General features: G+C 40.6%; 1 protein-coding gene across 5 annotated transcripts in view; it reads right to left on the bottom strand.

The window, feature by feature from the left end:
- LOC129733821 (glutathione hydrolase 1 proenzyme-like) overlaps nucleotides 1–22,202 on the bottom strand; it is an 840,124-nt gene that overhangs the window by 300,571 nt on the left and 517,351 nt on the right. For all 5 annotated transcript variants that reach the window (XR_008729724.1, XM_055695340.1, XM_055695339.1 and 2 more), the window contains 2 exons: nucleotides 1,476–1,521; nucleotides 1,237–1,406 (listed from right to left, as the gene is read on the bottom strand). Coding sequence is in view for 4 of the 5 variants with exons in the window: in XM_055695340.1 (XP_055551315.1) it covers nucleotides 1,237–1,406; nucleotides 1,476–1,521 (216 nt within the window). In the remaining variant the exon portion in view is untranslated. The remainder of the gene's footprint in view (nucleotides 1–1,236; nucleotides 1,407–1,475; nucleotides 1,522–22,202) is intronic.

Raw genomic sequence — 22,202 nt, 5'->3', positions numbered from 1 at the left:
AAATAAAAAATTAATCAACTCTTTTTTTTAATTGATATTTAATGTTTATTTTAAATTTTTTTTGGTAAAAATATTTTTTTTGTACAGTGTATATTTTTTTATGGTGCATTTTTAATTCCCTACAACTCATTCTCAGACAGTTTTTCTATACAACCAACGCTTTCTGGGCTACAATGCTTCGAATAAAACCTATGCCAAAAGACATACGCCCTTTTAGAATGTAACTCATGGGTGTAAAAAATCTCTTCATCTGTGAAATATGCTTAGTTTTCTAAGCCAAATACGTGTGCAAAGTTTCATTCAATTCAAAAATTGTCTATATTCGACCATAGGTCATTTGGCGCGATCTTGCTCAATATATTTCTGTCAAATGTTTCGATATTGCTAGTATCTATACCTATCGCCCATAACTGCGAAATTGTGTGCGAGATTCGACTGTGATAATCGTGTACCACGGTCTAAGCTGATGTGAAAGTCGCAATAACTGTGTTTTAACACATAATGAAGACGAACTTCAGTTTATATTGCAAGTTGTTGAGTCATACCGAAAAAAACATCCATCGCATTAAAAATCAACACTTTTTAACATACACCAAAAGTTACAGATCATTTTAAACTTGAATTAGACATATAACATTACTATTTTATAGAAAAAAGAAAAAACAAGTGTATTTGAATATGATCATAAAAAATGTATGCAAAAGAAAGCAAAAAAGTACAAATTTTTGTTCAAATCGATTGCTACAATATGAGCGCTTTAGGGTTCATTAAATAAACCCCGATCAACTTCAAATTTTCGAGGCTAATTGTAGAGTTTAAGTGGAAACTTTTTCAGCCCAGCGCTCATTAGGATCGATAGTTTTGAAAGCGGTTATATAAAATGCGGCCACTCTAATGTTCACCCACCGTATTATCACATTGGTGTTAAGTAAACACGGCATTAGGCTAATGTTCCGATTCCATTAAAATTATTTCTCTTTATAACTGCATAAGAGGCCGCACCTCTTCCTAATCTACGTTACGTTACACAGGAACTACGTCAAAAAATATATAACATTTTAAATTAAAAGCTGTGAAAGTGGATTTTCTAGTCAATATTGAAAATTTGTTCATGGGAAATGAGATTATGTTGGATATAAAATGTAAAGTATCTATCGTTGCCGACAATTTATTTTGTTCACTAGTTTTAGGATAAATGACTTCAAAATAATGGTAACTTCAGTTTCAAATACATACCCACAATGATTGTTGGTGACATCGAAGATATAGCTCTCTTCTGTGGTCTAATATAATTACGTTCAGTACCTGGTAATCCAAAATAATTTTTCAACCCTGGGGATGAAAAGTCATCCATACCACTGTTCATAATGATTCCTGTTCGACTTCCAGTTAGAGCTGCTCCAAAGCTAAAAAATCAAGATCAGAAGGTTCTTTTGTGTTCAGACAATTACGATATTGTTGTAATGAAGACATACTAGAAATTTACTGAACTAGTTATAGACACTGCATCTCCGTTAGGCCCTGCAAAATAATAAAACATTGGTTAATAATATTATGAATAGTTTACGTAGAAAATTTTTTAATAAGTATATTGAGTGTAGAGTAAGTTACAACGATAACCTGCACCTGCATCTGACCGATAACGCGACCCAGTGCACAAGGCACATTTTCTGCAGCAGTCAACGCATCAGCCAGGCACTAGGGTATCGCTAGGTTAGCGTATTTTAGGTAAATTTTATTTTAATTAATAAAACCGTTCTTTTGTATAACTCCAATCGCGCAGTTTAGTTTTTTAAATACGTATCACCGTCCGCGCGTATATAACTAGCGCCCAAACAAGGGACCTTTTTTGTAATAGTATATATATTTTTCAGCACGAAGTAGCATTTAGCAACAAATAGATATTTGTAACCCCAGATCCAGCGCCATCGCGAATCAAATCTGACGACTTGCGGCTTAGGACGTGAAAACGTTCACCAGAAGGCAACCGGCAACCCGGATAAAAACCCAAATAGAACTAAGGCGCTGTCCCGCTACGCGTATGATGCGTATCCTAACAACCATTATATTATGAGTGGAAAATAAAACTAACCATTAGCTATTTAGAAGTGACATAAAATTTTTTAATCGAAATCAAAATTGAATCAGAACCGTCTGTTGCAAGTTCCGAACCTTTTAAACCATACTAATTCAAAGTGACGGGGCCGGACCACCACCGTAAGCAGATCACCACCGTAACCAAATCACTAAAATATCAAATGCGCAAGTCGAATCTATTAACCAATAATATCTATTTCCCGAATCGAAAAATTCAAACTCTCACTCAAGAGGTTCTGCCTCTGTACTATGCAGATAAAAGAGACCTCATGACATTAGATCATCAGTCAATCGATGTTGTACTTCAAGCTGCTCTACCTTGCCCAAGCTTATCACTACTACGTTAATTATTGGAATGTTGGTGCGAGAAATGCCCCGTTTTGCGGCATCCAGAATACACCAATTTCAACACCAAGAGGCAACCAGCCTCAGAAATCGAATTCTCCAGCTTTTTCTCCACCTCAGAATAATTTCCAAAATGCGATGCCAAAAAAATAACTACCTGCCGAATACATATAGACAGAACGTTTTCCAAAATCAGCCTATCAGAAATTTTCAACAATTCAATCTTACACCGAGAAATGTTTTCGTGCCAAACATAACATTTTATCTGCGACAAAACAACCCTGAACCTATGGAGATTGATCAATCCGTTCGATCCCGCCAAGTAAATTACGGCAATTGACTACAATTTAAAATGTCAAGACCACCCTTAAACTCAATTAAGCACATAATCCGCCACCGAAACGTTTCGCAAATCAAATATTTGGTGAACAAAAAACAGAGCAGTGCGACAGGTTGTTAGAAGAAAAAATTACCTATCACAAGTTTAATATTTTACTTTTCACAACTGTGGTCAGTGAACTTCGGGATTTCGGATCAGAGATCAACGAACTGTTTCACAATATTCCAGCCACTAGAACTCAGCGGTATTTATTCGCATTGTTCTCGCGCGTGTTGGTAAGGCGTCGTACACAAATTACGTATCGCTAAAAATCTAGATTTAAGAAACCCCATCCTCCCCTGTGTAACGATAGGTAACGTTCGATATGACTCCCCCCTAAAATTACGTAACGACTCGAAAAAAAAATTTAATTTCGAGCAATCATCATAGTTACGTAACTGTCCCTGCTACCCCCCTCCCCCCTACGTAACGATAAGTAATGCAGACTCAACCCCCTCCCAAAATTTCGATCAGCCTTAGCGTTTTGCTTAGCCTTTTCCTTACACCACAATTCTTCCACTTTAAGATATCGTATACCGAAACATTTTACAATGCAAAATATAATTACGTGATTCAACCTTACTTACTTTACTTTCTTGGCCAACGGACCGTTCACCGGTCTAGGGCCGAACGAATTAGAGATGTCCAGCTTCTTCTGTCTTGGGCAGCCGTCCTATACAGCGCTAGTTTTGTGCGAGTTTGCAAACTACGGGACCTTAGCTGGTTACGGAGTCCGTAGAAAGCCCTGTTCGCAGCTGCAACTCGTCGTTTCACTTCACGGCTCATATCGTTGTCACATGTCACAAGCGTACCAAGATAAACAAATTCGTCAACCACTTCAAATCGTTCCTCATCTATCTCCACCTCAGCACCAACACCACGGGGACTCCCACGCTCTCTGCCAGCTACCATGTACTTCGTTTTGGCAGAGTTAATGACAAGTCCCAATCTCGCTGCTTCTCTCTTAAAAGGTACGAAAGCCTCCTCCACGGCCTTACGGTTGATACCGATGATATCGACGTCGTCCGCAAAACCAAGAAGCATGTGAGATTTCGTGATGATCGTACCGTTTCTTTCGACGTTTGCTCTTCGTACTGCACCCTCAAGAGCGATGTTAAACAGTAGGTTGGAGAGCGCATTCCCCTGCTTCAGTCCATCCAACGTTACGAACGCGGCTGATGTCTCGCCAGCTATCCGCACGCACGATTTGGATCCCTCCAGTGTCATACGACTCAGCTTTATTAGTTTCGTAGGGAAACCGTGTTCCAGCATGATCTGCCACAGCTCATTTCTTTTCACTGAGTCGTATGCCGCCCTGAAGTCCACAAACAGATGGTGAGGCGATAAGTTGTACTCCCGGAACTTATCGAGGATCTGTCGCATGGTGAAAATTTGATCCGTCGTGGAACGCCCTTGTCGAAAACCTGCCTGGTATTCGCCAACAAAGGATTCCGTTAGCCGTCTCAATCTGAAGAACAGGGTACGGGAGAGCACTTTGTATGCGGAGTTGAGCAACGTTATCCCTCGATAGTTGCCACAATCCAATCGATGGCCCTTCTTATAGATAGGGCATATGAGGCCTTCCAACCAGTCGTTCGGCATTTGTTCGTCCGCCCAGATTTTTAGTATTATCTGGTGGATCGCATAGTACAGCCGCTCGCTTCCCGCTTTTAGAAGTTCGGCTGGGATACCGTCTTTTCCAGCGGCCTTGCCGTTTTTCAGCTCACTAATCGCCTTTTTCACCTCCTCCTGTGACGGTGGCTCCACAGCTTGTTCGTCAATCATAATCGTCATCCTGTTCCTGCCCTGCTCAGGCCGTTTTCATTGGTTGACGAGTGGAGGCTATGCCTCCCAATGACCGGACGGAAGAATTCCTCCCTCCCAACCTGTGCGTTTGCGTCTCCGATGACGACTTTTACGTCGTGTTTTGGGCACTCGTCATAGATTCGCTCAACCTTGTCATAGAACTCATCTTTGACTTCATCGGATTTGTCGTTTGTCGGTGCGTAGGTGTTGATTAAACTGTAGTTGAAGAATTTGCCCTTAATCCTCAACACGCATATACGGTCATCTACGGGCCTCCACCGGATGACTCTTGTTTTCTGATTTCCCAGCACTACGAAACCGACGCCCCGTTCCGCTGCTTTGCTGCCACTGTAGTAGATGTGGTACTTGAAAGAAGTGCGTGCAATAGGGTCTACTGCACGGAATTCCCTTTCTCCGGAATTTGGCCACCGAACCTCCTGAATCGCTGCGATTTCGACTCCCTGCCGCTGTAGTTCTCGAGCAGGCAAGCCAGCCCGCGCCGGTTCATTGAGAGATTGGACGTTCTAAGAACCCAATTTCCAATCGTTTACCTTAATCTTTTTCCGTGTTCGTAGCCTAGGTCTTTGCCGATTGATCCGTTCCGTATTTCTAAATTCGTTGTTCGTGGTTTATGAAAGGTTTCGGTATGCTACCTCACCAGGGTCGCGATACGTACATCCTGCTGATGGGGCTGCCATCTTAGGTACACCTAAGATGCGCGGGCGGGATACAGCATTCCATATTTCAGCCGCCCGCTTCAGGTCAGACGCTGTTGTACTCCGCCCCTATGAGGATACAGCCGCGTACGACCCCCTTCCCAGTCAGCATACGACCATAGTTTCCACCGGGGTTGGTTACCCGATCTCCGCTAAGGTTACTCGTATTCCGGTCGGCACCACGTGGAGGTTGGGATAGGAGTTGCTGGACAGAGGTGAATGGCCACATTAGGGTCTCAAGTTACACGTGTCCAGCCATTTGCCAACCTTAGTTAATCATAAAAATCATTTATTTGATACAGTTTCACTGTTACAGAGTTTCATTGAAAAATTCACTACTAAAACACTGCCTCACTTGTGGGGTCTGAACTACGAATGAATAAAGAGACCGATCGATAGTCGGTCGAACCTAAATCTGCTAACAAAACATTTTCGGTGGCATTGGATTTCGGTTGTGGTGATCTGATGGTTTTCTGCTAACGTCGCGTTTTGTATCGTTGGCTCGGCGTGGTGTCGTTGTGCAATGTTGCCCATGCCCAGAGCCGGATATAGGGGCCAGGGCCCCCACATTTTTGGGGTCCCCACTAATTGAGAAAAAGTTTTTTCTCTATCAAAAATAAGATTCGCATCGAGTTTTCGTTAGTAAAGCTTATTGAGAGTAGATCGTTTGCTATTGGATCAAATGTTACTTTGTTTGTTTCGTAGCCAAATTCAATGGCAAAGGATCTACTCTCAATAAGCCTAGCTTTACTAACGAAAAGTCGACGCATACTTAAACCGAAAACGTATGCTGATTCAGAAAATTGCATATTCTTTGGTAATTTTAATGTTTCGAATCACAAAACTATTACAAAAAACCTAAATTAATCCACCTAGCGGTCAGACTCAGCCTTTCTCATTCAAACTTTTATTTGTAAAAATAGATTAACATGAACGCTTCAATCCAATAAATGTATATTCACTCTCAAGGTTCTAGAATATTGATGTTGTAATCTATACATATAAATATGCAGTCCGGTCTGTCTGTCTGTCTGTCTGTCTGTCTGTCTGTCTGTCTGTCTGTCTGTCTGTCTGTCTGTCTGTCTGTCTGTCTGTCTGTCTGTCTGTCTGTCTGTCTGTCTGTCTGTCTGTCTGTCTGTCTGTCTGTCTGTCTGTCTGTCTGTCTGTCTGTCTGTCTGTCTGTCTGTCTGTCTGTCTGTCTGTCTGTCTGTCTGTCTGTCTGTCTGTCTGTCTGTCTGTCTGTCTGTCTGTCTGTCTGTCTGTCTGTCTGTCTGTCTGTCTGTCTGTCTGTCTGTCTGTCTGTCTGTCTGTCTGTCTGTCTGTCTGTCTGTCTGTCTGTCTGTCTGTCTGTCTGTCTGTCTGTCTGTCTGTCTGTCTGTCTGTCTGTCTGTCTGTCTGTCTGTCTGTCTGTCTGTCTGTCTGTCTGTCTGTCTGTCTGTCTGTCTGTCTGTCTGTCTGTCTGTCTGTCTGTCTGTCTGTCTGTCTGTCTGTCTGTCTGTCTGTCTGTCTGTCTGTCTGTCTGTCTGTCTGTCTGTCTGTCTGTCTGTCTGTCTGTCTGTCTGTCTGTCTGTCTGTCTGTCTGTCTGTCTGTCTGTCTGTCTGTCTGTCTGTCTGTCTGTCTGTCTGTCTGTCTGTCTGTCTGTCTGTCTGTCTGTCTGTCTGTCTGTCTGTCTGTCTGTCTGTCTGTCTGTCTGTCTGTCTGTCTGTCTGTCTGTCTGTCTGTCTGTCTGTCTGTCTGTCTGTCTGTCTGTCTGTCTGTCTGTCTGTCTGTCTGTCTGTCTGTCTGTCTGTCTGTCTGTCTGTCTGTCTGTCTGTCTGTCTGTCTGTCTGTCTGTCTGTCTGTCTGTCTGTCTGTCTGTCTGTCTGTCTGTCTGTCTGTCTGTCTGTCTGTCTGTCTGTCTGTCTGTCTGTCTGTCTGTCTGTCTGTCTGTCTGTCTGTCTGTCTGTCTGTCTGTCTGTCTGTCTGTCTGTCTGTCTGTCTGTCTGTCTGTCTGTCTGTCTGTCTGTCTGTCTGTCTGTCTGTCTGTCTGTCTGTCTGTCTGTCTGTCTGTCTGTCTGTCTGTCTGTCTGTCTGTCTGTCTGTCTGTCTGTCTGTCTGTCTGTCTGTCTGTCTGTCTGTCTGTCTGTCTGTCTGTCTGTCTGTCTGTCTGTCTGTCTGTCTGTCTGTCTGTCTGTCTGTCTGTCTGTCTGTCTGTCTGTCTGTCTGTCTGTCTGTCTGTCTGTCTGTCTGTCTGTCTGTCTGTCTGTCTGTCTGTCTGTCTGTCTGTCTGTCTGTCTGTCTGTCTGTCTGTCTGTCTGTCTGTCTGTCTGTCTGTCTGTCTGTCTGTCTGTCTGTCTGTCTGTCTGTCTGTCTGTCTGTCTGTCTGTCTGTCTGTCTGTCTGTCTGTCTGTCTGTCTGTCTGTCTGTCTGTCTGTCTGTCTGTCTGTTTGTCTGTCTGTTTGTCTGTCTGTCTGTCTGTCTGTCTGTCTGTCTGTCTGTCTGTCTGTCTGTCTGTCTGTCTGTCTGTCTGTCTGCTCCATATAGGCTCAAAAACTACTATCATATGTTTTGCGACCACCCTATCCAAATCACAGTACAATTAAAGTCAAACATAAATAACAAAAGGTCGACCACCAGCTAAGTGCATGTCATGCAAAGACGGCCTCGCTGGTCGTCCCTTAACATTACTTTTCGACTCAAAACGAAGCGCACCCAGCGCAAGGTCTCAAAATGCATAACCGGTATAAATTAACCGAGGCAAATATATGATTGCAATCCTCAGCCAAAATTGTTTGTCACACGTCCATTCCAGACATCTCACTCTAGCAATAAGAAAGAATGTAATAAAGAATACATATTGATTTTGTAGCGCAACATTCGGTTGGCTATTTAAAGCTAAGATTTTCAAATAAAGACAATTCAGTCTGGAGAAGTCTCCAGTAAAAGATCCATCCAGGAGCTATCGTTATTGCGATCCGTTTTACGGACACCGCATAAAAAGAAAGTCCTAGAGCGATCCCGGAAGGGACACCGCTCGTAAATCCACTTGAGTCTGGTGCGATAGTCGTCTGATAGTACGAACATTATATGACTGTCCGCGATCAGGTGACAAACCTGTAAAGTGCGAAGTATTCTAATCGGCGCGAGTAAAAGTTATAGATCAACGTGCTGCAATAAGCAAAAAGGGCAAGTGAAAAGTTATTAACATGGTACAATAACGATGGGCAAAGAACTATCGAAATCTGCCGCCACATCAGGAGACGCGCACATTAATATCCTTAACCAAATCGAGAAAAATAACGAGCACCACAACGATCATGAAATAAAGTTGTGGGTGCTGCTAGCGCTGAACATTGCTCAAATAGTGTATAAAGTGTTCCGGTGGCATCAAAAGAACGTGGCCAGAAGAGCTTTCCAGAGAGGTTGTGCGCAATCCTAGGACAACATAGATAAAATATGAAAAACAATAAAATAAAAAGTGAAAATGAAAAATGGCTATGAAAAAAGCCATAATAGAGTTATTAAATGAACTACAAAAACACCGACATTAAAAAAGTTACTAAAAATCCTACAGAATAAAAACATAATTGACACTATACGCACAAAAAACCAAAAACATTACGTGAAAATAAGCGGTAACATAACGAAAATTCAATCAACACCAGAATTTAAAACCTAAATTAATCCACCTAGCGGTCAGACCCAGCCTTTCTCATTCAAAACTTTATTTGTAAAAGAGATTTACATGAACGCTTCAATCCAATAAAAGTATATTCACTCTTTAGGTTCTAAAATATTGATGTTGTAATCTATACATATAAAAATATAGTCCGGTCTGTCTGTCAGTCTATCTGTCTGACTGATTCATATAGGCTCGAAAACTACCGAACCGATCGACGTGAAAATTTGTATGTAGGGGTTTTTGGTGCCGATAAAGGTTTCTATAATAGTTTGAGACCCCTCTCTTTTCTGGAAGGGAGGGGTCCCATACAAACGAAACATAAATTTCTGCACAGCTCAAGAACAAACCAAGTAAATTAAACCGAATTTGGCATGTGGATGTTTCAAGAGGTAACAAATATGTCCATAATAGTTGGACGCCCCTCTCTTTTCTGGAAGGAAAGGGTTCCACACAAATGAAACACAAATTTCTGCACATCTCGAGAACTGATCAATTAAATGGAACCAAATTTGGCAGCTGAATGTTTTAAGTGGTAAAAAATATGTCCATAATGTTTTGATACCCCTCCTTTTTTTTGAAAGGGAGTGATTCCATACAAATTAAACACAAATTTCTGCACGTCTCGAGAACTAATCGAGTAAATGGGATCAAATTGAGCGTGTGAATGTTTTTAGGAGTAACAAATATGTCCATAATGGTTCGACAGCCCTCCCTTTTCTGGAAGGGAGGGGTTCCATACAAATGAAACACAAATTTCAGCACATCTCGAGAGCTAAACAACTAAATGGAACCAAATTTGGCAGGTGAATGTTTTTAGAGTTAACAAATATGTTCCATAATCGACCTCAGGGAACATATGCTTCCAGAAGAGGGAGGGGCGTCGAACCATTAAAGACATATTTGTTCCCTCTAAAATTATTCAACCAGAATGATGCTCAGAGGCCAGAAATTAAATACCATTTTGAAATTCAAGATAGCGACCATCGGTTTGTGAAAAACAGTCTAAAATAACCGAATACCATCCAGTATGAGTATCTCGGGAACCAGAATGATGCAATGAACCAACAATTGACCTCAGACACCATTTTGAATTGCTAAATGGCAACTTCTAGGAAACAGTCGAAAATGACCGAATAATACTCCATGTGGATATTTCCGTAATCAAGATGATGCATAGAAACCAAACATTTACCATGGACACCATTTTGAATTTAAAGACGACCACTTTTAGTTTCTGGAAAACATCCAAAATAACTAAATACCTCCCAATATGGGTATTTCCGGTGTCAGATTGATATCAGAAAATCTGCTGAAAATGACCGAATACCACCCAATATGGATGTATTTAGAATTAATGCGATGTACCGAAGCCAAAAGTCTAAGATGTTGTCATTTCGATGAAACCAATCATTTCAAACGATTTTTGACTTTAATCATATCCTATGGCCGATTCGCAAGGAATCGCAAAGAATCAATGAATTTTCTTAACTTTTAAGCCACATATCAAATTGTTATGAAGTTTGTTATTTGTAAGTTTGAGAGATGACTCGTTCATATGACTCTAGTTATGTTCAAATAAGTCATGTAATCTTTGAGATAATAAACTTTCGTTGTTCTATTAACAATTTAATACATAGCGGTTAATTAAGTTCGATTATATTCAAATGAAATGGGAACGTATAGGGCAGCAAACCACGTGTTCAATCATAACTCATCAGTTAACCCTTAACTAGCCCGCTTATCTGATAATAATATTGATCAAATCGGTTGTGTAGTTTCTGAGATAATGAAGTTTCGTGATTTTCACATTTCGGTACATTACAGACGAAGTTACAGTTCGATTACAGTGAAATTCAATAGGGTGTTATGAGCCAGCTAGACTTATTAATTGACATTAATTTTGTGGAAATCAGGTCAGCCATCTCTGAGAAAAGTGAGTGAGTCCAAGTAGTATTCGGAATATGTTCTATATGATAGCTTGATTTCACATTTTTAAACATAACAGGCAAAGTAATAGTCCGATTGCAAAACGAATCGATAGGGTCTTATGGGGAAACTAGACCTTCCATTTGACACTGATTTTATTGAAATCGGTTCAGCCATCTCTGAGAAACATGAGTGAGATTAAACAGTCTTCAGAACACGTTTCTTTTCATTACTTTGAAACCACATGTTCAATCTTTATAAAATTCAGAATTTAAGAGTATTTCAGGTAGCCCGTTCATTTGAGACTAATTTTGTTCAAATCGGTTGTGTAGTTTTTGAGTTAATGATGTTTCATGTTTTTTTACATTTTGATACATAACCTCTAAACTAAACATCCGATTACAATAAAATTCAATAGGGTCTTATGGGACAACAAGACCTTTCGTTTGCAATTAATTTCATAAAAATCGGTCCAGCAATCTCTGAGAAAAGTGAGTGAGAGTAAAAATCTGCACATACACACACACACATACAGAAAATGCTCAGCTCGTCGAGCTGAGTCGAGTGATATATGCCATTCGGCCCTTTGGAGCACTTTTAAACTTTCGGTTTTGCAAGTGATTGCTAAACCTTTCTAGGAGAAAGACAAAACATTAACAACAAAAACATAGTGTTCGAGTGTGCAAAGCTCATACCTACTATAACCGGCACAGTAATACTATCAACAGCTGATGGTATAATAACGCACCGGCAGGCCTTGGAACGAGATATCGGAGGCCGGATCATTGGATTTTTCTTCTAAACTACAATATGCAGAGTCAACGAAACCATTATGAGAACTCAGCGTAAAAGTGAGGTAACACAACAACATTACGCACTCCTTCAAATGCTAACCACCAAAAAGCAAACAGCTATTGCAAAGTGGAAGAATCAACAACAACACCAAGAAGAAAAGGGAGAACAACAGCGAGAACAACGGAGAACTCAATAGAAAACCTACGGGAAGCCGTACGAAAACTATACAGCAGCAGCGGCAGCAGCAACAGCAACATGGCAGCAAATTGATACAACAAAAACTGTAAGCTAAAATAATAATAAATGTTAACAGTGGAGAGTCAAGTACAACAATTTACAAAATGCTTGACTACTCTAAAAAAATCTAGATATAACAAAATATCTACAAAAACACCTGTAGAGAAATCGAAATTAGCACAGAATTTAAAAAATGAGATTGAGGAATACTTGCTTGTTAACGAACTCGAAATTCCTGATAATAATATAACTTTTTTAGAAAAATTTGCAAGGAATACCAATTTGGAAATCCAAAATATAATAAAATTAAAAATTGAAGAAAATTCAAAACAAAAACTAACCATGCCGGATCAAGCGCCGGAATTCGATTTTAAAAGAGCATCAGCTCTTATTCAACCATATGATGGGTCACCTAGTGGCCTAAACGCGTTTTTAGATTCTGTTGCTCTACTACAAGAGTTAACAGCCCCAGCACATACCCTAACAACAATCAAATTCATCAAAACACGTCTCAGTGGTAAAGCACGATCTGCTCTACCACTGAACCCCACGACAATAGAAGGAATAACCAACGCTATTAAAAATATTCGCAAAAGTACAGAAACACCAGATTCTGTACTTGCTAAGTTGAAAGCCACAAAAAACAAGGGCGATCAACAAAAATTCTTAGAGACAGTCGAAAATCTGTCGAACGAATTAACCACACTCTATGTCGACATTAAAATACCGACAGAGGTAGCAAGCCAAATGGCTACGAAAGCAGGGGTCGAAACCCTGATTGAAAACACAACAAATACCGAACTAAGAACCGTTTTAATGGCTAACGAGTTTCATTCGATTCAAAAGGCCATCCAGAAATTCAACGAGTCGCAATCAGTGCAAACGACTCAAGTACTCAATTACAGAGTACAAAATAATCACAGAGGTAGAGGACGAGGAAATTTTGATAACAATTTCCGAGGAGGAAACTATAACAACAACTTACGAGGTCCCAATCCTCGAAACTATCACAATAACTATCAAAACCAAAACCACTACAGAGGACGAGGAAACCATTATATTCGTGGTAATACCCGTGAAAATCAGCATCAAAACTTCCACGGACAAAATAACCAAAATTTTAATAGGGCTGGACGGTCTTGCTATTATACGCAGGCGGAAAACTGTTCAGTCCCCCAGCAATTGACAGTTGGGGGAGACAGTGCACCCAACCAGCAACAACCACAATCGAACCAACAGACGCACCAATGTGCAATGATCAACAGAAGCTAATTCACCAAATAAATACAAATTGTTCGAATTTTATCTACATCAACTTAGGATTTGCAAGCCCTGAATGTACCTTATTGGTAGATTCAGGTGCTGAGTTATCAATTTTTAAAAATAACAAAATTAAACAACAACTATTAATTAACTACAATGATAGGTGTAACATTACAGGTATAAGCAACTACAATGATAGGTGTAACATTACAGGTATAAGCAATCTTCCAGTACAAACCTTAGGATCAGCAGAAACTAAAACTATAAAAGCAGAAACTAAAACTATAAAACTATTTACCAAACAGTGCAGAGATTTGTCATACATTTCAGTTGGTTGACCATTCATTTCCGATACCAACAGATGAAATTTTAGGTCGGGATTTTCTAGTAAAATTCCGCTGTTCAATTAATTACGACACCTGGTTACGTGACGATCGACGTGAAAATTTGTATGTAGGTGTATGTTTGGTGCCGATAAAGGTTACTATGATAGTTTGAGACCCCTCCCTTTTCTGGAAGGGAGAGATCCCATACAAATGAAAAATAAAATTCTGCACAACTCAAGAACAAACCAAGCAAATGAAACCACATTTGGCATGTTGATGTTTTAAGGGGTAACAAGTATGTCCATAATAATTGGACGCCCCTTCCTTTTCTGGAAGGGAGGGGTTCCATGCAAATGAAACACAAATTTCTGCACATCTCGAGAACTAATCAACTAAATGGAACCAAATTTGGCAGGTAAATGTTTTTAGTGGTGAAAAATATGTCCATAATATTTTGACACCCCTCCTAGTTTTGAAAGGGAGGGGTGCCATACAAATGAAACACAAATTTCTGCACATCTCGAGAACTAACCGAGTAAATGGAACCAAATTTAGCATGTGAATGTTTTTAGGGGTAACAAATATGTCCATAATGGTTCGACATCCCTCCCTCTTCTGGAAGGGAAAAACAGCGGCAAACGACCAAGTACCACCCAATATGGGTATTTCCGGAACCGTAATGATGCACTGGAGCCACAAATCGACTTAAGACAACATTTCGAATTGTAAGATGGCAACTTCCGGTTTCTGGCAAACAGCCTGAAATGGACGATTCCCATTAAATATGAGTATCTCCGGAACCAGAAAAAATTTAACACAGACACAATCTTGAATTTTAAGATGGTGACTTCCGGTGTCTGGCAAACAGCCGGAAATGACCAAATATCATTCAATATGAATGTTTTCGGAATCAAAATCACGCCCAGATGACAGAAATTGATTTCACAGGCAATTTTAAAGTCCAAAATGATGACTTCCGGTTTCTGATAAACAGCCCAAAGTGACCAAATACCACCCAATATGTGTATCTCTGGAGCCAGAATGTTGCAAGAAGCAAGAAGAATTTACCTCAGACACCATTATGAATTGTAGGATGGCAACTTCTGGTTTCTGGAAAACATCCAAAAATGGCCGATTTCCGTCTAACATGAGTATCTCCCAATCTAGAATGATACATAGCAGCTGAAATTGACTACAAACCCCATTTTGGATTCTAGGTTGGCGAATTCCGGTTCCTGGGAAACAGCCGAAAACTGATCGAATAACACCCAATAAGGGTGTTTCTTCAACCAGAATGACGCTCAGAGGCCAGAAATTATCTTAAATACCATTTTGAAATCCAAGATGGCGACTACCGATTTGTGAAAAACAGCAAAAAATGAACAAATGCTATCCAATATGAGTAGGGTAATCGCTCCATTATTCATCTCAACAGCTTGGTGCACCTATATTCATCTTATTTCTCTCATTTGTCCAATTTACCGTCAAATTTCTACAAATTTTCTGAAGGTACATCCATTTGCTTCTCGATTTTCTCAAGTGGCTGAATGATGCAAGGAGCTAACAATTGACCTCAGGCACCATTTTGAATCGCTAAATGGCAGCTTCTAAGAAACAGTCGAAAATGACCGAATAATACCAAACATTGTCCCTGGACACCATTTTGAATTTAAAGACGACCACTTTTAGTTTCTGGAAAACAACCAAAATACCTAAATACCACCCAATATGGGTATTTCCGGTGTCAGATTGATGCCAGCAAATCTGCTGAAAATGACCGAATACCACCCAATATGAAAATATTCAGAATTAAGGCGATGTACAGAAGCCAAAAGTCGAGGATGTTGTCATTTCGATAAAACCAATTATTTTAAACGATTCGTTTTTTTAACTTTGATTATATACTATGGCCGATTCGTCGTGCATTTGCAGATTTTAAACACATCGCAAGGAATCAATGAATTTGGAAAGTTCAAATAGTACGATACCACATTTAAATTATGTTGAGGCCACATATATTGATCAAACCAGGTATAGCTTTCAATAGTCTTCGAATTTCTTCTCTCTCCATAACTTTTGAGCCACATATCAAATTGTTATGAAGTTTGTTATTTGTAAGTTTGAGAGATGACTCGTTCCCATGTTCAAATAAGTCATATAATCTTTGAGATAATAGACTTTCGTTGTTTTGTTAACAATTTAATACATAACGGTTGCTTAAGTTCGATTATAATCAAATGAAATGGGAACGTATAGGGCAGCCTAAATTTGAAACCACGTGTTCAATCATAGTTTCTGAGATAATGAAGTTTCGTGATTTTCACATTTGGGTACATTACAGACGAAGTTACAGTCCGATTACAGTAAAATTCAATGGGGTATTATGAGGCAGCTAGACTTTTAATTTAACACTAATTTTGTGGGGATCGAGTCAGCCATCTCTGAGAAAAGTGAGTGAGTCCAAGTAGTCTTCAGAATATGTTCCTTTTCATAGCTGGATTTCACATTTTTAAACATAACAGGCAAAGTAATAGTCCGGTTGCAAAACTAGACCTTCCATTTGACACTGATTTTATGAGAATCGGTTCATCCATCTATGAGAAACATGAGTGAGATTAGACAGTCTTCAGAACACGTTTCTCTTCATAACTTTTGAACCCCAAGTTCAATTTTCATAAAATTCAAAAGTCAAGGGTATTTCAGGTAGCCCGATTGCTATACCTTTCTAGGAGAAAGGCAAAACGTGAAACTCAAACAAATTCTTCATAAACTCGTAAATTTCCCAAAAAATTTAAGTGACAAAGTTACAAAAAATTTTCCGATCTAAAACTTTGTCGAAAACTGCAAAGGTCTAGCGTGTAAACATAAAAGGTTGGTGTCGAAGCGCCATTTCTGCGACCAAATCGCGAACTAAACTAAGCGTCAAGTTGATCTTCTTATTACACTGAGAAACTTTGCTGAAGACGGCACGTAGGTTGGATAGAGTATCAAAGTACTGGACCGTGTATTCCATGCAATAAATACATAGCAATTGTATTTTTATATGAAACCTATGGTTATATTCAAACTGAAATATCACAAAAACACCAAAAAACACTTCTTTCAAATTTTCAGAAAATGAAGATTTTTTGTTTCTGTTTGAAATGAAGATTTTTTATTCAATTTATATCGAGAAAAAAATTGTAAGAAATTATTTCGAGTGAGTTCATAAAATTATCACAATAAAATGTGAAATTCAGACAAAATTTATAAAAACTCTAGATCTCTGAAACTGGAAGAGTTAAAAATTTTGTATATTCTGTAAAGTTTCATGGAATTTAGAGATTTACAACTTTGTCGAATGCCGCAAAGCTCTAGCGTTTAAGGGAGAGAAGTTGGCATCGCAACGCCACCTTTGCGGCTAAATTCTGAACCAGCAGTTCAGCAGTAGTAATTTATTTGTTTTAGTGTTGATTTGAAAAAAACCCTAACCTCACAAAATCAGTGTTATATCGTTGCAAAACAGCGAGTATATAATCTGACTTGAAATCTGTGAGAATTTTCATGCGTCTAACAACTTTGACTATAATACAGCGCTGCCATCACTAAAGTGATTAAAACGGCAAGTTCCAGAAAGGTGTTGTTAGCTTTCCAAATGAGTAAGAATTTGAAATCTTACACGCGATTTCTGGAGTTTTTTTGTTCTAGCTTGGATGTCTGTTATCTGTGCTTGGAATGACACACATCAACACTCCATTTGAGTCGAACCATCTCCCAAGTAGGGAAAGAAAATAACTTACAAGTTTTTTTAATGCATTACTGTTGCTTACTTGTCCGAATCAGGGATGTGCCTTGCAAAATGCAGATTTCCAGAGTCCGTGTGAGGATTTCATTGATCTGCAGATGTGTGTTGTTTTTTCCTAGTTTCTGTAGATTATCGTCAGGGTCACCTTATATTTACGCAGTCTTTCTCAAATTGAGTGAAAATTTTTGTGTGTTTTTTTTTTTAAACTGCGGTAGGTTCTTTTTCAGATATCAAAAAAAAAATCCGGTTTTCGAGCAGTTGGAGACGGGGACGGGACACGAGGCATATGGACGCTAGGCATATGGATGTTAGGCATAGTACGCTAGGCATACAGACGCGAGGCATAATGGATGTGAGGCATAATGGATACGAGGCATACTGCCAAAAGGCATAACGGACGCGAGGCCGAATAGACACAAGGCCGAATGGACGCGAGGCCGAATGGACGCGAGGCCGAATGGACGCGAGGCCGAATGGACGCGAGGCCGAATGGACGCGAGGCCGAATGGACGCTAGGCCGAATGGACGCGAGGCCGAATGGACGCGAGGCCGAATGGACGCGAGGCCCAATGGACGCGAGGCCGAATGGACGCGAGGCCGAATGGACGCGAGGCCGAAAGGACGCGAGGCCGAATGCGATGTTGTACGATCGCATGAGATCCAATTATGTAGTTCACGTTTTATTATATTCCTAAAGAGTTTAAGTTGGGTATAATACTTTTCTTGAAATCATGCGGCGAAGACGCATAATCGAGGGCAAGGACACGAGGCAGCACTAAGCCGCCGTGGTTTCCACGGTCCGAGCCGGCTGCTGACCCGCCGTCGGAAGCGGCGGCCTCTCGCACTCAAACGACTGATCTACTGGTTTGCTAGGTCTACTCAAACAGTGTTTTCTTCCCTTAGTTAAGTCCGAACGAGCGGTAGCGAGTAAGGACAGCATTCGCTCGAACAGCGAGTCGGCCGAAGGCCGCGAGTGTATTGCTTTCCAAATGACGCTTTGAAGCGAAATACATGTTATTGAAATACATTGAATTGAATGATGATGACGATAACATATTCCGCATCACTTCCCCTTGGCCTTGTGTCCATTCGGCCTCTTGTCCATTCGGCCTCGCGTCCATTCGGCCTCGCGTCCATTCGGCCTCGCGTCCATTCGGCCTCGCGTCCATTCGGCTTCGCGTCCATTCGGCTTCGCGTCCATTCGGCCTCGCGTCCATTCGGCCTTGCGTCCATTCGGCCTTGCGTCCATTCGGCCTCGCGTCCATATGCCTCGTGTCCGTATGCCTGCCGTCCATTATGCCTAGCGTACTATGCCTCGCGTCCGTATGCCTCGCGTCTGTATGCTTAACGGGGTGTCATCGTTGGAGACATCTTTCAAAAACGTTTGGTTTGGTTTTGTTTTATTTTGGGGCCTCCACTTAAAACTGGGCCCCTGGCCCCCACAATCATAAATCCGGCTCTGCCCATGCCACTGGTTGGTGGTCCGGTCCGTCTCGTAATTCTTCCGGGGTAAGATCGTACGTCCTCGGTCGATTCGCGTTGTTTGCTCGCTTCTGATGTCCTAGTCTTCCTGGGATATTTGAATTTAATTATGACCCTTTTCCTACGGAAACAAAAAATCGCTGTGGTTATGATGATAAATGTAGTGGTTGAAAAACCGTCGAAGAGTCCGTAGAACCATCTCCTGTGGCTGAATTGTTGAAGCTGTATGTGGTCGATGCGTTATCCGTTTTTTAATGTACTTCAACTTAGGCTTGAAAAGTTTTGCCTTCCGATGATCTGCTTGTAGATTGATAAGCCTAGAAATACATCTGTTAGTTGAACTGTTTCGCTGAAGTGTTCCTCTGCGGTGAATGTAGTGTTTGCAATTTTTATAGTGCAATTTTGTAACTGAATCAAAAAGTTTCCAGCAATTTTTTATAGTAGGAGATATTTTGTGATGAAATAATTATTTACCAGGGGGTGTTTTTCGGCTTCGCAGTCTTTCAGCAATAAAACGAATTAATATCGCTCTTTCAACCAACGTTCCGGTGTATATTGCACCTTCATCAGGGAATCATGAATTTAGGAGACAAGACAATATAAATTACAAAACTACACAACAAATGAAATCACAAAACTCTTACAGAACATAAATCGTTTTTGTCATACAAGCTTCGGCATCAGCATTCCTGTCCTATTTATAAGCTACTATTTGTGTCAATCTATAAAATAACATGTAAACATTCAAGAACTGTAGCACAAAAGACAATAATCTTACATTCAAACCCGCTATGATTTAAACTTAACAAATAAACTCTGTCACGAACTATCTTCACTACTCTTTCAACCGCTAACTCAATTTCGATTCAAAATGGAGCGAAAAAGTGTGGACTAACAGTGGGTGCAATATATATTGGGTATTAGCTATTAGCTATTACAGTTTGCTATTGGGTTTCGTTTGCTGGTGTGTGCGTGTTCTGTGTTGGGATCTGTTTGTTAAGTGTGTGTAGTACGCCTGCTTACATGGAGCTCAGATTGTCAACATCGGACCGTTTGTTGACTGCATGTTTGGTGTTTACGATATGACAGACTTCTAAAATCGGAAGAGCTAATTTTCGTGTGTGCTGATCGATAATTTTTTTTTCCAGGTTGAAATTATGATTTTCTTCGACGATGTGGTAAAGGAGTGCCGTCTTCTCTTTAAGTCGTTCCAGATCGAATTGTGTGCTGGGATCCTCATCGTTTTTGCCGCGGAGTTTTTCCAGTTCATTAATTGTTGATCGGTGGCTGCTTATGCGTTTTTTCAGTTGGGTTGTGGTTAACCCGACATAGCTGGCTTCGCAATCGTTGCAGGGAATCATGTAGATCACATTATGTCGCATCTCTGGAGGTATAGTGTCTTTCATGTTGGTAAACATTCTGCTGGCGGTGTTCCCGTATCTTGACGCTAGTATTATATTGGGGGAGGCCGCTTTTAATGCCTTACTCAGCCGTTGTGTCAGGTCATTCACAAACAGCATCGGTTTGTACACAACCATGCTTCCATCGTCAGACGAATTTCTCGTGTTTCGTTCGGTGTTTCGGATGTTGCAGTTCAACAGCCGATGTCGTAGCGCCGCTGGGTAGTGGTTCCGCCTCAACAGTTCATTTATGGATATGTTAGCAGCTTCCTTCGGGCTGTTTGTGGTGAACTGTCGGGCTCTTTGGATAAAGTTTGCGATGGTATTTATTTTTAGATGAAGTGGGTGGCATGAATGAAAGTCTAGGAGGCGACCAGATGCCATCGGTTTGCTATACCACTCAGTACGGATGGTTTAGTCAGTTTGCCGTATTAGTACCATGTCAAGGAATGGGATTTTTCTATCTTTCTCCAATTCGATCGTGAATTGAATATTGTTGTCGAAACTGTTAAAAATGTTCAAAACGTCTGTGACTCGGTCCGGGGGAAGAGCAAGAATCAAGTCATCGACGTATTTTTTTAAAACTGGTACCGGGAAATCAATTTTTCAAGCGACGTTTTCCAGAAGCGATTCCATCACTAAGTCCGCTATTGTTGGTGTGAGCGGAATTCCCATGGCTGTTCTGTGGATCTGCCGGAAAAACTTTCCTTTGTATGAAAAGTAGCTTCCATTCAGACAAAAATCTATTATGTCTAAGAATAAATCTAGGTTGATATACGTGTTTTGCTTTATATCCTGCCATCTGTTAATGATAATGCCAGGAATCATGTTCGTTGGAATGCTAGTGAAAAGCGATGTCACGTCAAACGATACAAGGACATAGTCTTCTGGTAATCGAATTGAGTTGATATAGCTACAAAATGAAAACGAATCTTTTATGTCGCTCTTGATGGATGCCTGTAGTATTTGCCCGACATATTTCGACAACATATACGACGGTGCTCCTATATTGGAGACTACCGGCCGGAGTGGCATGTTTGGTTTATGTACTTTGGGTAGACCATATATTCTCGGATATTGGGCTGTGGTCGTTTTCAACCGGTATGCTGTTTTTGCATCGATTAGCACCAGATTTTGAAGGCGTGAAACAAGGCTGTTGTTCGTTTTCTGATGGCCCCACGTAGGATTCGTTTTGATGGCCAGGTACGTTTTCTTATCGGACAACATTTCTTGCATTTTGTCGTCATAGTCTTTCTTATACATCACAACAGTCTGTTTCCCTTTGTCTGACTCAACGATAATTACATCACTGTTCGATTTGATGAACCGCCTAGTTACATTGCAAGCATGTGTCAGAAAGCGGGATAGCATATCTAGCTGTTTATTGGCAAACCTGTGAATAAAGTTTTGAAGTTTTGAACACGGCTGAGCATCTGATTCGTTTTCGGGTCAGTCTGTCGTCTTCGGACACAATAACATTCTCCAGGTCAGCAATGATGTTACTGAACGGGATTTCATTCAACGACTTGTAAGGGAGGACGAATTTTGGGCCAAGACTAAGTAAAATAACAGTCTCGGGAGGCAGTACTTTTTCTGTCGCATTGTGTATCGCTTTCGTGTATGTCAAGAACTTGGTGGGATCGCAATGTTGTGCGGTGCTTGTAAGCAACCGATCATACTTGCATTTGGTGATTATTGTTGTCAATGCAACGTTGTTCAAGAAGAACCTTTCTTGGGATGCAAAAAAATTATCGGCGATTGCGTCCGGCACTACCAACGACATAGAGAGTCGTAGAGTCGACTGTTCCTTTTGAAGCTTTTTTATGCTGTAGTACGTTTGACGAATTTCGCTGTTGAGTAATGATTTTTGGAACTTATTGATGCATCTTTGCAGTTTTGGGAGGAATGGGCTGTTTTGTTCAAGTAGTGGGGAGATACACTTCAAGCTGTTCACTATGTGGCTAGGGATTACTCCATTCCGCCT

The sequence above is a fragment of the Wyeomyia smithii genome, chromosome 1 (genome assembly GCF_029784165.1).
Source record: "Wyeomyia smithii strain HCP4-BCI-WySm-NY-G18 chromosome 1, ASM2978416v1, whole genome shotgun sequence".
NCBI classification, from domain to species: Eukaryota; Metazoa; Arthropoda; class Insecta; order Diptera; family Culicidae; genus Wyeomyia; species Wyeomyia smithii.
The sequence above is the reverse complement of the archived record's forward strand: the minus strand, read 5'-3'. Positions and strand labels throughout refer to the sequence as shown.